The sequence below is a fragment of the Sinocyclocheilus rhinocerous genome, unplaced genomic scaffold (genome assembly GCF_001515625.1).
Source record: "Sinocyclocheilus rhinocerous isolate Xijiao unplaced genomic scaffold, SAMN03320098_v1.1 scaffold171, whole genome shotgun sequence".
NCBI classification, from domain to species: domain Eukaryota; kingdom Metazoa; phylum Chordata; class Actinopteri; order Cypriniformes; family Cyprinidae; genus Sinocyclocheilus; species Sinocyclocheilus rhinocerous.
In genome coordinates this window covers 523,765-538,180 of record NW_015642206.1, presented here as the reverse complement: position 1 = coordinate 538,180, position 14,416 = coordinate 523,765, and the positions used below count along the sequence as shown (strand labels likewise).

The 14,416-nt window shown below is 36.8% G+C and overlaps 1 protein-coding gene across 2 annotated transcripts in view; it reads right to left on the bottom strand.

Moving 5' to 3' along the window:
• The window catches only part of LOC107755735 (probable global transcription activator SNF2L2), a 47,289-nt gene that overhangs the window by 9,664 nt on the left and 23,209 nt on the right, over positions 1 to 14,416 (bottom strand). For both annotated transcript variants that reach the window (XM_016572620.1, XM_016572621.1), the window contains exons 27-29: positions 12,589 to 12,666; positions 12,176 to 12,394; positions 2,711 to 2,928 (exon numbers count right to left, since the gene is read on the bottom strand). In XM_016572620.1, coding sequence (XP_016428106.1) covers positions 2,711 to 2,928; positions 12,176 to 12,394; positions 12,589 to 12,666 — 515 coding nt within the window. The remainder of the gene's footprint in view (positions 1 to 2,710; positions 2,929 to 12,175; positions 12,395 to 12,588; positions 12,667 to 14,416) is intronic.

Below are 14,416 nucleotides of genomic sequence, written 5' to 3'. Positions count from 1 at the left end.
GAAAGAGATGAAAAACTCATGTAGAAACATGGTTGTTTCAACAAAAAAACATCAAATTTGAAATGCAATTCAGGGAATTCTGGGAATGTCAATTTATGGTTATTCACTGTAAATTATACGGTCTTTTTCCACTTCCAAAAACAGTATACTACCGTAAAATTAATGTCCAATACATGTAATGTCCAATACAGTTTTTCACCGTATATAGTAGGGGAATTTACCGTTAACCATTTAACAGGTTTTTACTGTAGCATTTTTACAGTCTTTTAGCATTAAATTCACGGTCATTTTTTACAGTGAGGGCAATATTATCTGCCGACCAATGGCCTTAACCCTCCGTTCATAAAACCTGTTTGAAAACAGTCAGTGCTGCGCTAGTGACAGAAATTACACAATTCGAGTTAAAAATGCCAGCTGAAAGCATTTTCTGCTCTGTTTGGGATTAGTCATGAGAGTGTGGCACTGAGACTGGGTTTCTAGTCATTCAAGGACAAATGCGGCTATGCTTAGTTTTCACTTTATGTGACTCAAGTTCCACAGCGTCATAAATTTAAAATAACTGCCAAGAACGTCTGTTTCAGAGAAGCTTAAATACTACCTAACTGTCATCTCTAGATGTCTTGGTTTAAATATGGGCTAGATTCGAGAGATTTGTCTATCATGTAAAATTACTGCCATGTTCAGACAGCAAAATTATTATTCCACAACTGATATGTGCTGTTAACTGGAAGGTTGTCATGGGGACCACCAAAAGAGACAGCCAGCATATCAATCTGATGAATTACCTTCAATTTGTGGGATTGCAGCCTAATTGGGTGACACATCAAGCTATGGGTTTTTTTCCTGACAAGAGGCGCCCGTGTAATTCCAAATCCTCCACTCTGCCGAAATCAAACCATGGCGAGTGTGACAAGACTTTCTCAGCAGCACCACAATTTGAGTGTCAGTCTGAAGCTGATTTGAAATTCTCAGAGGGGCATGACAGTCCATTACCCAACATCCCAGTGCATTACGAGTCAGACATTCAGCCAGCTACAAATAAGAACACTGATTAATCAACAAAAAACATTTGATTAAATTAAGCTTATTAATTGCCAATGAATCAATTTCATTGCAAATGAGTTCAGTTAATCGTCTGAGCAGTGAGGGAGAAAAATTGCCCATCACGTCACATCCCTGACACAGGTGTGCACACATGCAGACCAGAAATAATTCACGCACGCTTGGCTTATAAAAACGTGGACTTGATGAACTCAGGCATAGGAGAGTTTCACTATAAATTATGTTTATGGTAGTTGGAAATACTGTGACAGTGTGTTTAAGTACAGCAATGACCAATGACCATCCTTCAGTCTCTCTGACAGGGTCTGATGTAAGATGTCTATGATAACCGTGACCAATGTAATTGTAAACTAATGCTAAGTACTGTACTGTACTGTATGCTGAACAAACACTATGTATTGTAATTTGAAGTATATAATCATTATCTCGACCCCCACCATCCATAAAAAAATTATTTATCAAAAGCGCATATCATTGTTATTGCAATAATAAAATTTCATATATAGAATTTATAGAACTCAAACTCTACTGTAATTGCACTGACATACACTACTCTTCAAAATTTTGGTGTAATTATTTCAGATTTTTTTTATATAATAGATATTTAGACATTTGATAGATATTTATAAAAGATTTCCATTTCAAAGAAGTTCTGCTATCTTGAACTTTCTATTCAAAAAATCCTGAAAAAGTATCATGGTTTCTACAAAAAAATATTAAGTACCACAATAATTTTTAATACCTATACTAATAAGAATTTTACCTGAGCACCAACTAATTTCTGAAGCATCATGTAACACTGTGACTGAAACCCTTCACAGGATTTTTTTTTTTTTTTAAGATAGATTAAAATAGAAAACAGTTATTATAAACTGTAATACATATTTCACAATATTACTGTTTTTATTGCATTTTTCATCAAATAAATGCAGCCTTGGTGAGCATAAGAAACATCTTTCAAAAACATTTTAAACAATCTCACCGACCTTAAAAAATTGGAAAAAATTGCATTCATAGTGAAAAATACCATAACTTTTTCAAGTATATTTGCTTAAATTTGTAGATTATAAATAGCTCTGTGAATGTGCTTTTAAATTCTGAAAGCACATTTTGCATTTTTAATGTTAACGATTAATTGATTGTAAATTTGAAGTGACAATCGGTTATGGACATTCTTGAAAAATTGGAATATCTTCATTTTCAATCGTTAACAGGTATGTTCAGTGAACAAATCAACTGAAAGGACCATTATATATATGTAAAACACCATGCAGGATTTTTTTAGCCTGCTACAATTAGATTTTACAATGCCTACATCCTACATGACTGCCCTCACATTACTTCACCTCATATTACTTCTGGTTGTTACCCCAGTGAGGAGTCATTCCACATGGAATATCTGGAATACAGTAACAGTGCCTGTCAACATCCTATTTGCCTATCACCACATTATGAATTCCTGGAACAGTTGAAAACAGTATGTTCAGCACAAAGCCACTGAGAGTTCAACGGTACATAATTACATTCCAGATATTCCAGGTCACTTAACTACACATGAGCGGCCAGTTCAAAGAGTCACCTGCAACAACAGTGAGCTGAGGAATGGGTAGGCACTATGAGCCATTAGTGGAAGTTTAACAGCACTTACGCATCTCTGTAATTGATGACTGTATCAATGATGGCATTCATCTGTTTTGTGAGTTTGGGTGGATTTGGGGAGAGCCTCTCTGCTGGAGGACGTCCTCTTCTCTTCTTGGCTTTGTCTGCGTCCTCACGCCTCATGTCTTTGTCCACGTGTCTCCTACGCTTGCGCCTCTTCAGCCGTATTTCCTCCTCGATTTCCTCCAGGTTGCCATCCTCTATAGCCTGCCAGAGGTCAAGTTCAACAGGCCACGTTGGCTAGTTAATGATGTGAAGATACATTTTCAAGAGAAATTGATAAGTGAAGAGAAATGATAAGAAAAGTAAACAAGATACAACTGTTGATCACTAGATTATATTTACGGTCTACTGGCAATTTGCATTTAGATGTGCGTGATGATTTCAATATATATTTGATCCACCAAAGAAAATTTGTCCAGGCACATACAACATTTGGGACTGAAGCCTCTTCATCTAAATCAGAAGCTAAATCAAATAGATGCCAAACAGAAAAATGCCATAGCTATGATTCTACAAATGCAAATTTCACTGATTAGGCTTCTCTGTATGACAGTGGATATTTGATTTGAGGACTTCACCTCCCTATAGGCAGCCATAAAAGCCATGCTCATTACCATAAACTACATTTAGAAGTGAAAGAAACTACAGACTACGGGCCCTGATTATGGAGCCGTTTGGACTTTCATCAGTCTCACAATTTGACATGATTGAGATCAGAATTTGTGCAGAACTGCTCTTAATTAAATCCATCTGTCTGGCATCTCTTTTCCATCCTGCCCTTCCTTTTGTTACACAGATGGATATAGAGGTATTCTCTCATCTTCCAGTCAGTTTATTTACAAAGAATGAGTCATTCGCCTTCAGTGAATATACTGTATGGTTCAATGCATTTGTGCTGTTGAGTTTGGCCTAATGCCTGCCCCTGCTGTAAAGCAGAAGTATACAAGTGATCCTGCTAGGTTATGTCTGCACAGTAAGACTTTAAAACTCAGAAAATGCCCAAAAAAATGTGTAATTCCACTACTGAATGAGCGAGACTCCAGAGTAAAACCATCAACTTCCAGAGAAGTTTTGAAAAGCAAGAAATGTATATCTGTCTTTGTTTTTTGGGCTTCTGTAAGATTTGCTGTAAAACTCAAAGGTCGGTTATCATAATACAGAAGGCTTGATCCTCAGAGCAAAGTAAATCAACACACCTGTTATGCAGCTGAGCCAGAACCCTCATTTGAACATAATGTGTACGCACAGAGCCAGAAATGAACAATGAACAAATAAACAGACCCTAAAGAGTATCCGCTTTTGAAACCAAAACTCGCACATAAAAACAAATTAATAAGAGTTTCAGTGGTGCAATTTTGATTTTGACTCTCTACCAAGATGTTATGAAAGAGGGTCCAGGCCTATATCCAACCTAACAGTGCATGTTGTGGATAAATTCCCAAATTAAATAAATAACTAAAACAATCAGTTTTGAGTTTGTACTTGCCATTGCAAGCAAATTCAAATGTTAATGTCCTGTTTTAAGAGACATAAAATGCCTTTGTCCACTTAGTTATATAAAGTTTACTTCACATCTGAAATATAATCCAATGTACCATACCATTCAAAACTTTGGGGTCTATAAGTTATTTGTTTATTTATTTATTTTTTGGTAATTTAACAAGCATGCATTTATCTGACAGTAAAGTGACAGTAAAGACATTTATGTTACAAAAGATTTCTATTTCATGTAAATGCTGTTCTTTTGAACATTCTATTCATTTAAGAAACATGAAAAAAATATATCACACTTTCCAAAAACTGTTTTCAACATTGATAATAATAATAATAAATGTTTCTTGAGCATGAAATCAACATATTACAATGATTTCTGAAGAATCACTGAAGTGACACTGAAGACTGGACTGCTGAAAATTCAGCTTTGCTCTGCAGGAATAAATTCTATTTTATGATACATTAAAATAGAAAACTTTAAAATTGTAATAATATTTTACAATACTACTGTTTTTATTGAATTTTTGGTCCAATAAATACAGCCTTGATGAGCATGAGAGGCTTTTTTTTGACCCCCAACTTTTGAGCAGTAGTGTACATAAATTTACACGGTTTACTTTTACATTTATGTAATCACAAAGAAAAATATGATGCATGCTTTTTAGCACCACATCAATTTTGTGCATTATCCAGCAGGTCAGCGCAGGGGGTACACATCATCCTTTTAAATGCTGTGTCCGGAGCACTCAAATGATGCATCCCATGGCTGAGATCCTGGGTTCAAATACTGGCTGTCTGCAGAGACGCCTCTGGCTGTGTTTTAGTAACGCTGAGCCAATAATGGATAACCCCCTCCTCCATCACCTCAACCGTTGTCATGGTGAGGTCACACCTGTGGGTACTGAGCTAATCTGAGGGAAAAAAAGAGCTCAGCAGCACCTGTGAAAGAAGTGTGCTCTTGACATCATGTGATACTGGGGGTGCAGACTTCAAAATCATAGACTGTGTGGGTATAATCTATAGGTTGTTGAAACAAGACAGAGAAATACACATACATTTACTGGAACAAAAATACAGTAAAACTGTATTATTATGAAATCTCATTAAAATTTAAATTAACTTCTATATTTAAAATTGTAATTTATAAATGTTTAATTTTCAGCAGCCATTACTTAAAGGGGTCATGAACTGAGAAATCAAAATCCCCTTGATCTTTTGACATATACTGTAATAGGTCACTGTACTATAAAAACATCCTGTAAGTTTCAGAACTCAAAACTTTCTCGTTATTCTAAAAACAGCTTATATTGAAGGCAGTCTGCCAAAATGACAGCTTTAGGAATGTTCTACTCTATGATATAATAGTATGGATAAGCACCGCCTCCGCAAAACATCAGCACATTTTTTTGTGATGAACAAACACACACACCTGGAGCAGTGGGCAGCTGTTTTTGCTGCGGCGCCTGGGGATCTGTTGGGGGTTCGGTGCCTTGTTCAAGGGTCTCACCTCAATCATGGTATTAAAAGAGGCAGAGAGTACTCTGGTCATTCACTCCCTCCACCTACAATCCCTGCCTGTACCGAGACTCGAACCCACGAACTTGGGGTTACAAGTCTGACTCTCTAACCATTAAGCCATGACTGCCCCATTAACATTTTGATAAAAGTTTTTTATACTGAAAGCTGAGTAGTGCATAAAGTCACTTAAAAGACTTATAGTTTCTAACACTTTTTTATGCATCAATTTGATCCCTGTATGTGGGCAAGAACAAAACATTGAGAACAGTGAAATCGCTAAAGTAACATGTACTTCTCCTTTGACTTGCCCACACTTGGCTACAGTATCTCACAGGAGATGCATTACACAAGTTCCAATTACTTTATTCCCATTAGTAGTTGTGTCAGAGTGCTTATTACCATAAAGTTATCTTTTCTCAACTTTGCTGAATCACTGGAGACACCCACGTCATTTTACTGTCACCTCAAGTGGCCATTTCACACTGAAAACGAATGACTTGGCTGTCAGTGTGAATGACCCCTTTTCAGCAGCAGAAGCGCTATGGGTGACTGACCTTTCTTTTGAAACACACATAATGTACATACATATACACCATTTAGATGTTATATCGCACAAGGCAAGAACAGATTTTAGGTTGAAGGCAGACGGAAAATGGCCAGAGTATTTATTTGCCCTAGACTGATACGTATTCTCTCACACCTCGCAACAGACTTCATTTTCCCAACACAGTTGACTGTTTGCTAAGCTCTGTGCAGTCAAGCGTCAAAATCAATTTGTTGAGCCACTGAGCTGTGCGATGGGGAAATGCTTCGTCATAATTTTCTGTGTAAAAGCAATCTTGGAGAATGATTTCAAGCATAAGTTACAAAAGAAACCATTTTTGTGTGTGGAGACTATCACGCAGTAGAGTTGTGCCGATAGACGATATATCATGTATCGACGATAGTCAGAGATATCGCCTGTGGCTGATGCCACTGATGATAGCAAGACGATTATTATTATTATTATTATTATTAGGCTAGTAATACTATCTAATTAATGTAAGGGCTTATTTTTTCCATGTTTTACAGTGTTGGGCGTTATAACCAATCACACACAATTATGTTGAGCTTATGAATGCAATAGCCAATCAGAGGCGTTCAGATGAGTTATCGCTGAAACAGCGGAGTTTTGTTGTTCAGCATGCACTAACTGAATTCTGACTCGTGAATTCTCTCATCATAAACAACAAAGTGCAGATGTACGTGCAATGTAAGTATAAAAGATTTATTCATCATACAATGTAGACAGCTTCACTGATTATAACGGGAGTGTTTTTTAAAGTGCATAAACTCTAAAAGCACTAGACTGAGTCAGAGATTATGTTCTTTGGTAATGTAAATATTGTTTGCTCGCTTTCTGTAGCTGCTTTTTGAATAACTGAGGAAATGTAAGCATTATAATTAGTAACTTACAATGTTTCTATTGAATTGAATTGAATACAAATTTAACATTTAACATGTTTAATATAATAACATGTTAAAATTTAACATGTTAAACACAAATTTATGGCCGGCAGCCATATCACCCTGTAACCCAAGACTGGTTGCCCACTGAAGCTAAGCAGGGTTGAGCCTGGCCAGTACCTGGATGGGAGACCTCCTGGGAAAACTAGGTTGCTGCTGGGAGAGGTGCTAGCAGGGGGTGCTCACCCTGTGGTCTGTGTGTGTGGGTCCTAGTGCCCCAGTATAGTGATGGGGACACTATACTGTCAAAAAGCACCCGTCTTTTGGATGAGACGTTAAATCGAGGTCCTGACTCTCTGTGGTCATTAAAAATCCCACCTTCGGATGAGACGTTAAACCGAGGTCCTGACTCTCTGTGGTCATTAAAAATCCCAGGATGTCTTTCAAAAAGAGTAGAGGTGTGACCTCTGCATCCTGGCCAAATTTGCCCATTGGCCTCTGACCATCATGGCCTCCTAACAATCCCCATATCTACTGATTACAGGGCTTAAAGTTCTCCGGCACCGTGCCATATCTCCGGCGTGCGGTGTTTGGCTGCTAGAAAAAAAAGATAGTCGTCCTACATTTAAAAACACTTGTTGGTATCACGTTCGAGTTCGCCTACCAATGTATGAGAGGAACACAGCTTTCACTCTCATCCAAACTAACATTACTAGCCAATCAGAAGTTTTTGCTCGTATAAACATGAGACGCGCATAATAGTATCCAATTGCAGAGTCGCAGCTGATAAATGGAGAAGAAGCCTGGGTCTCGAGCGCGACACATTGAAAAAGCTGCGAGGCGCAATGGTCAAAGATTTCCATCTAGCGTCATATTTACATAGAAAAGCTATTAAAAAAGCAGCGGAGCTTTGTAAACAGCTCAGAGTAATCATGTCATCTCCATAAGAACGATATGATTGCCAGAATGCATTTACCTGTATTTTTGAAAAGGTCCTGTTCACACATGATCTCTTAATGGTAATTTACCAGTAAAGACTGTAGGCCTATGTGTAAAAGAGGTTAAACTCTTCCTCTGCATATGCGGTGAGTTTGGGTTACTTAACGTTCATCTGGGAAAACTCACTTGATTTGTAACTTAAATCATTTAAACCTATGCCAACACAAGAGAATACATCAACATATTCTAAATATGCGATGTATCGTACACATCGCGATTTCAAAATAAAAGTTTCTGACTCTGCATGTGGCCAAATATTAAAATGAAATGGAAATGTCGTTGAAATACATGAATCATCACCAGGCCGTTGGCGCCCTCTGCAGGTATTTGTTATAATATAGGCATATTACATTATGTATTTAACAGTGTTGTTCAATAAAACCATTTACTTGGTTTTGATACTTTATTTGAGGCCAATTATTGTTGCCTCATCGTTGCTTTATATATAAATATAGTCATATTAAAGCCTGTTTTTCACTTAGTTATATTTGTATTACTAAAAAACATCAGATTACTCACTTGCCGAAATAATCAGTAGATTACTTGATTAGCAAAATAATCATTAGTTAAGCCCTAGATTAGTTAAAACATTTCAAAATACAACTGCATTGTTTTACTTTTTGTGATTAACAGACAAATATTTTGTCATTTGCAAATTTCTTAAAGTATTAAAACATTGTCTCGTTCTAGTGAACCAAGTATCTGCATTTTGTCTCACCTTGTGAGCTAAGTGTATTGTCACACCCCTAGTGTCTATGAGCGTGATAAAGCTCATAATTTTCCAAGTGTATGATATAGCTTTCATTCTTCAGGTCAATCATATATTCATGAAAAAAAAAATCAGTTTAAATAAGGAAAGTGATAACTTTGCCATAGTATCCTTTCAAATGTTAAAGTTGCCACAGTCATTGCATTCTTTGCATGTGCTGCACTTTATTTGTACCATTTTGTTTTATTAGTTTATTTATTAGAATTTGAAAGATAATAACAATATTGATTGATAAGTGAGATCTGATTTTAGTCCTTGAAAACCAAAAAAGTAGCCTTAAAAGTCCTGGAATTTTATTTTGCAGTATCTGTATGAACCCTGTTTAATTTACCAGGTCTTGGACTATTTTAATGTTTTTGTTGTTGTTATTTAAACTGAACTGTAGTTTTCTGTAGTAAACTGTCTTTGTATATTTCCTATTTTATATTAATTTCCTAGTATTTAATTTACCATTATTTATTTTGAACAAAACAATTTCAGAAATGTCATGTTTTAGATCGTAGGTCATCTTGTACCCTGCCAAGGACAAAGCTAACCAGCAAAACTTGATATCAAAAGCATCTTAAATGTTACATGTGTTTGCACCATATTGTAGTGAGTAAACTTTCTTGGTATTGCTGTTTCAAATATCCCTCCATAATCTGTAGTCTGAGCCTGTCAAGGGCTAATGGCAATGGCAGATACGTTACTAGTTAGTTTCAAGGAAAATCATTTTCTTTTTTGTTTGCCAAATAACCCTTTGTATGTGTCCGCCCCCGCAACCCCCAACCCCCGGAAAAAAGTTCAGGCTCAGGATTTTTTTTGCTTTAACCCCTGTGATTGGCTTCATCACTCTGTCTCCTCTCCACCAATAAGCTGGTGTGGTAGGCATTCTGGCGCACTATGGCTGCCGTCGCATGATCCAGATGGATGCTGCACAATGGTGGTGGATGAGGAGATACCCCCTGACAATGTAAATCGTTTTGAGTGCCTAGAAAAGCACTATATAAATGTAATGAATTATTATTATTATCATCATTCAGTCACATTAAAAACATTAGGCTGCTTTTAGCCTTACGCTGAAGTTGGTTCACATTCCGGCAATTTATTTAAAAATTTAATAAATAAGCACAATAATATTGTGTATTGGCGATCTCACAGGCTGACGATAGGTTTATATCAAAATTGAGCATATCGCCCAACAACACTATCACAGGGTAAACATTTACTCACACTTTAACGGTGCGTTTTACTTAAACAGCAAAAAAAGGTGAAAAACAGTGAGACACTAAATAAGATTATTTTCAAGGCCCAAATCACCTGTCAAGCCACAATAAAAGCAATGTGGTTCTGATAGCTTTAATCAAAGTGGTCTTTTTCCACCCCATAAAACTCACAGACCCCACATTGTTGCCCCAAAAGATCTGATTGCCATGTGTCGAACTTCCTTCCTCTCTCAGTATACTTTTACTCCTCAGTGGCTCTCTGTTTACCAGGAACTGGCTCCACATATAATTACCTCCCTTGCTGCTTTACACCTTCAGCCTCTGTGCTCAAATACAGTTTTGCTCTTGTTACCTTCCAGCCAAACCCTGTAGCAGACGAACCCTCACCAAAGAACAACCGCAATGCCCTATGGAAACAGTTTCGGCACTCATTATCGACCGGAACAATCCACTGGGTAGCTTTGAAATAGTTTAGGAGGACTGTACTGAGACTGGTTTGCGGAAGGAAATGACAGAGGAAAAAGCTTGTTAGAGTGAGGAACAGTCAATTTGTGTCTGGATGGCGAATAAGAAAATGAGCTATTTGGGATTGGGAGATTCAGTGTAATGCAATTGGGTTCATTGATCGAGTTGAATTGTTACACAGAGACGAGAGCTGTATTTGTCTTGGCTGTTGTGTTGTTGTCTTAGCAATCACATTATGGTGAGGATATGTTGTGGAAAAAAGATGAGCAGACCGATAAAATAATACACACTGTTTGCAACGCTTCAAACATTTTCCAACCCACTTAATACATTATTTACAGAATGCAAACAAAATCCTCTACAGATCATTAAAAACTTGCAGAGGAGTCTTGTGGCTATATGATGTGCAATCATTTGAAGTAGTGAAAAGATATACCCATTAATTCTTCAACACTAACTTGAGTAAAATTTTGATGTTTTCTTTTTTGAGTTTTGATTTTGAATCTTTTTTTGTCAAAGGTTTATATTGCAAAGCTGTATCTTTCTACATCAACACAGATTTAAATTTTCTAAAAACAATTTGCTCTGCTCTGATTCTTATGGACCTTTATACTGAAATCTGATTCATACTCAACTGATCAAAACATACAATGAAGCCAGTGACTTGAAAACCCCACCAAAAACTGATCGCTGTTATATCTCCGTCTGGTTCTCTAGGTCCTCAAACCTTTGGCATATATTTAGGCTCAGACAGAAGATCACTACACTCTTATTGGTAGCTGACAGCTGTTATCAAATTAACCAAAATATCTTATAAATGAATATGCAAAGAACAGGGGCTTTGTACATTTTATAAATGATGGCTGTCCCAATTCTGCAGAAATCTGCTGAGCTTTCTGTACATGATGCCAATGTAAATGTTGCATAGCCCAGCTTATGACAACACTTTAATAAGACAGATGCTATAAGCTCTACAATTTTATGATCATTGTCTACACTTCATGAATTATGGCTTCATTTCAGTTCTTGCGGTCAAGTTAGTACTTTCATCCTTAATGCTTCTGAAGTTCTATCTGTACCAGTGTGGTTACTGTTAACTAAAACTAATAAAGATTTCTCTGTACTTGAAATAAAGTGGAAATAAATACAACATAAACATTAGAAGAAGAACTTAAGCAAAATTTAGACAAAACTAAAACTGAAATAAAATAAAAGCATATATAAACAAAGAAATTTTAAAATAAAGCCAAATCAAAATATTAATGAACACTATTATTGTATATAAATAATACGAAAACAACACTGATCAGCACTGAACCTTAAGTGAAGTAACTTGTCAACTTGAACATGGCAAATTGGAAATACTCATAATGAGTATTTCATCACTGTGCACCTTCATGCAGCATAAAAAGAGACCATTAGAAAGAGAGAAAGACTACCTGTTGCTATGGAAACAAGAGCTCTCAACATATGGATGGGATTATGTTTATGCCATGTGTCATTCTACATGTTTGTCATGGACTATAATGAACTAAATATAACGCAAGCAGCATACCCTCAGCCACTGCTTTTCCGTCAACGCGTCGCTGTAGTCGACATTTCTGCGGTGACGGGAACCACGGCCAAAAATCTTTTCCTCCTCCTCCTCGCAGGTAAGCCGCTCCACCTCAGCATCATCCTTCAGGATCCATGATGGCAGCTCATCCTCTTCCATTAGCCGAGGTTTACGCTTAGGGTTGCGTGCATCCTCTCGACGGCGGTCTAAATCCATGCGCTAAAAGTGCCATTAATGGATTACTTAAGTTTGAAAGTAACTGGTACGTTTCCTGTTCTACTTCTAAATGGATTCAAAATGCACAAATTCACAAAAACACGTGGCTTTCTTTTCAAAGAGACGACAATTACTGTGAATCATCATGCAAGGGACTATCTGTAAAAGTAGCAAATTTTGAGCAATTTCAGTCTTACCATGAAAAGCTCAAATTCGTCCTCATTACGAGCAATCATTTGATTGAGAGTTTCATCATCTGGAACTTCATCTTCCTCCTGGTATCACACACACATATGCCAAAAAACATAATCAGGACACATTTATTTTGCGAGTAACTAGCATTTTCATACCTGGCAGAGTGGATTTTTAAATTAACATCTCACATGGGTGCCTTAGACGATTTTGCTTTTTCAAGTTGTAATATCACCAGAACAGGCGCTACCAGGCACCGAAGAAATGCTTTGTACTGTACCCGTAAGTAATTCAGCTCAATTTAAATGCACTCTGGCTAGTCTACCAAAATTGCATGCCTTTCCTTCAGCCTTTGTCACAGTCAAAATCAATAGAAAAACAGACTTCGGTCTCTGCTGGATGGCATTCTCTTATGGGTCAAAGCATAATAATTTATGTTGGTGATAAACTGTAATTTGTTGAATAAATGGCAGTGACATTATAATGGAACAGGCAATGAATGATGAAATGAGCCATTGAAAGAAAATCAATTCATCTACAAATCGCAATTTTATTCTTTGCAGTGTGCCAATACTTAATTCTGACATTAATAATGTTGAAATTTTTGAAGCATCTGTAAAAGGATTTTTTTGAAGTTGTAATGGGTAAATTTGTAGTAACCTGCTATTGTGTAATGCTCACAATAACATTGTTTGCCTTTTAAAGTTTTCTGAACAGTTGAAATAGAGGCAGTTAGCTCATAGGGACCAGAATCACAAAAATTATCACAGGGTATCTGCAGGTATCAGCACTTCCAGCTGAAAGCTTTTTAATACCATTTTCAAGGCCTTTCCAAAAATGTTAACACCCTGCTCAAAAGAGATATACGAATGAACATTAGACCTTTTTCACATTTCTGGGTTTAAATAAACTTTGTAAACTTCCATAGAGGTATATAAGAGACCACAGCAAATCAAATTTTCCCTTTACCATTTGCACCAAAGGTGAAAGAAAAAAATTCAGTATTGCCTTTCAATGACTTTCCAACAGTGAAAAAATATAGACATATGGATTATGGTGGTCAGAAGAGAGAATGATGGCAAATTTACCATTACTCCCTCAGCAGCTGCATTAGAAACACCCTCACAGCAGTGTTTCATACATACATACATATATAAAGTCAAGTCCATATATATTTGGACACAGGCACAATTTTTATTATTTTAGTTGCTGACCAAAACATGTTCAAGTTACAGTTATATAATGAATATGGGCTTAAAGTGCACACTCTGAGCTTTAATTTGAGGGTATTCTCATCAGAATTTAAGGAAAGGTTAAGGAATTACAGCTCTTTAATATGTACCTTCTCCCCTTTTTCAAGGGACCATAACTAATTGGACAATTGACTCAAAAGCTGTTTTGTGGACAGATGTGGGCTATTCTTTCATTATTTCTACATCAATTAAGCAGGTAAACGGTCTGGAGTTGATTCTAAGTGTGCCATTTGCATTTGGAAGCTGTTGTTGTGAACCTACATCATGCGGTCAAAGGAGCTCTCCATACAAGTAAAACAGACAATTGTTAGGCTTCAAAACAAAGCAAATCCATTAGAGAGATAGCAGGAATATTAGGAGTGGTCAAATCAACAGTTTGGTACATTCTGAGAAAAAAAGACACTGGTGAGCACAGCAACATAAAAAAGCCTGGACATTCACGGATGACAACAGTGGTGGATGATTGGAGGATCCTCTCCATGGTAAAGAAAAACATTTCGTAACATCCAGCCAAGAGAAGAACACTCTCCAGGAGGTAGGTGTGTCACTGTGAAAGTCTACAATCAAGAGAAGACTTCAC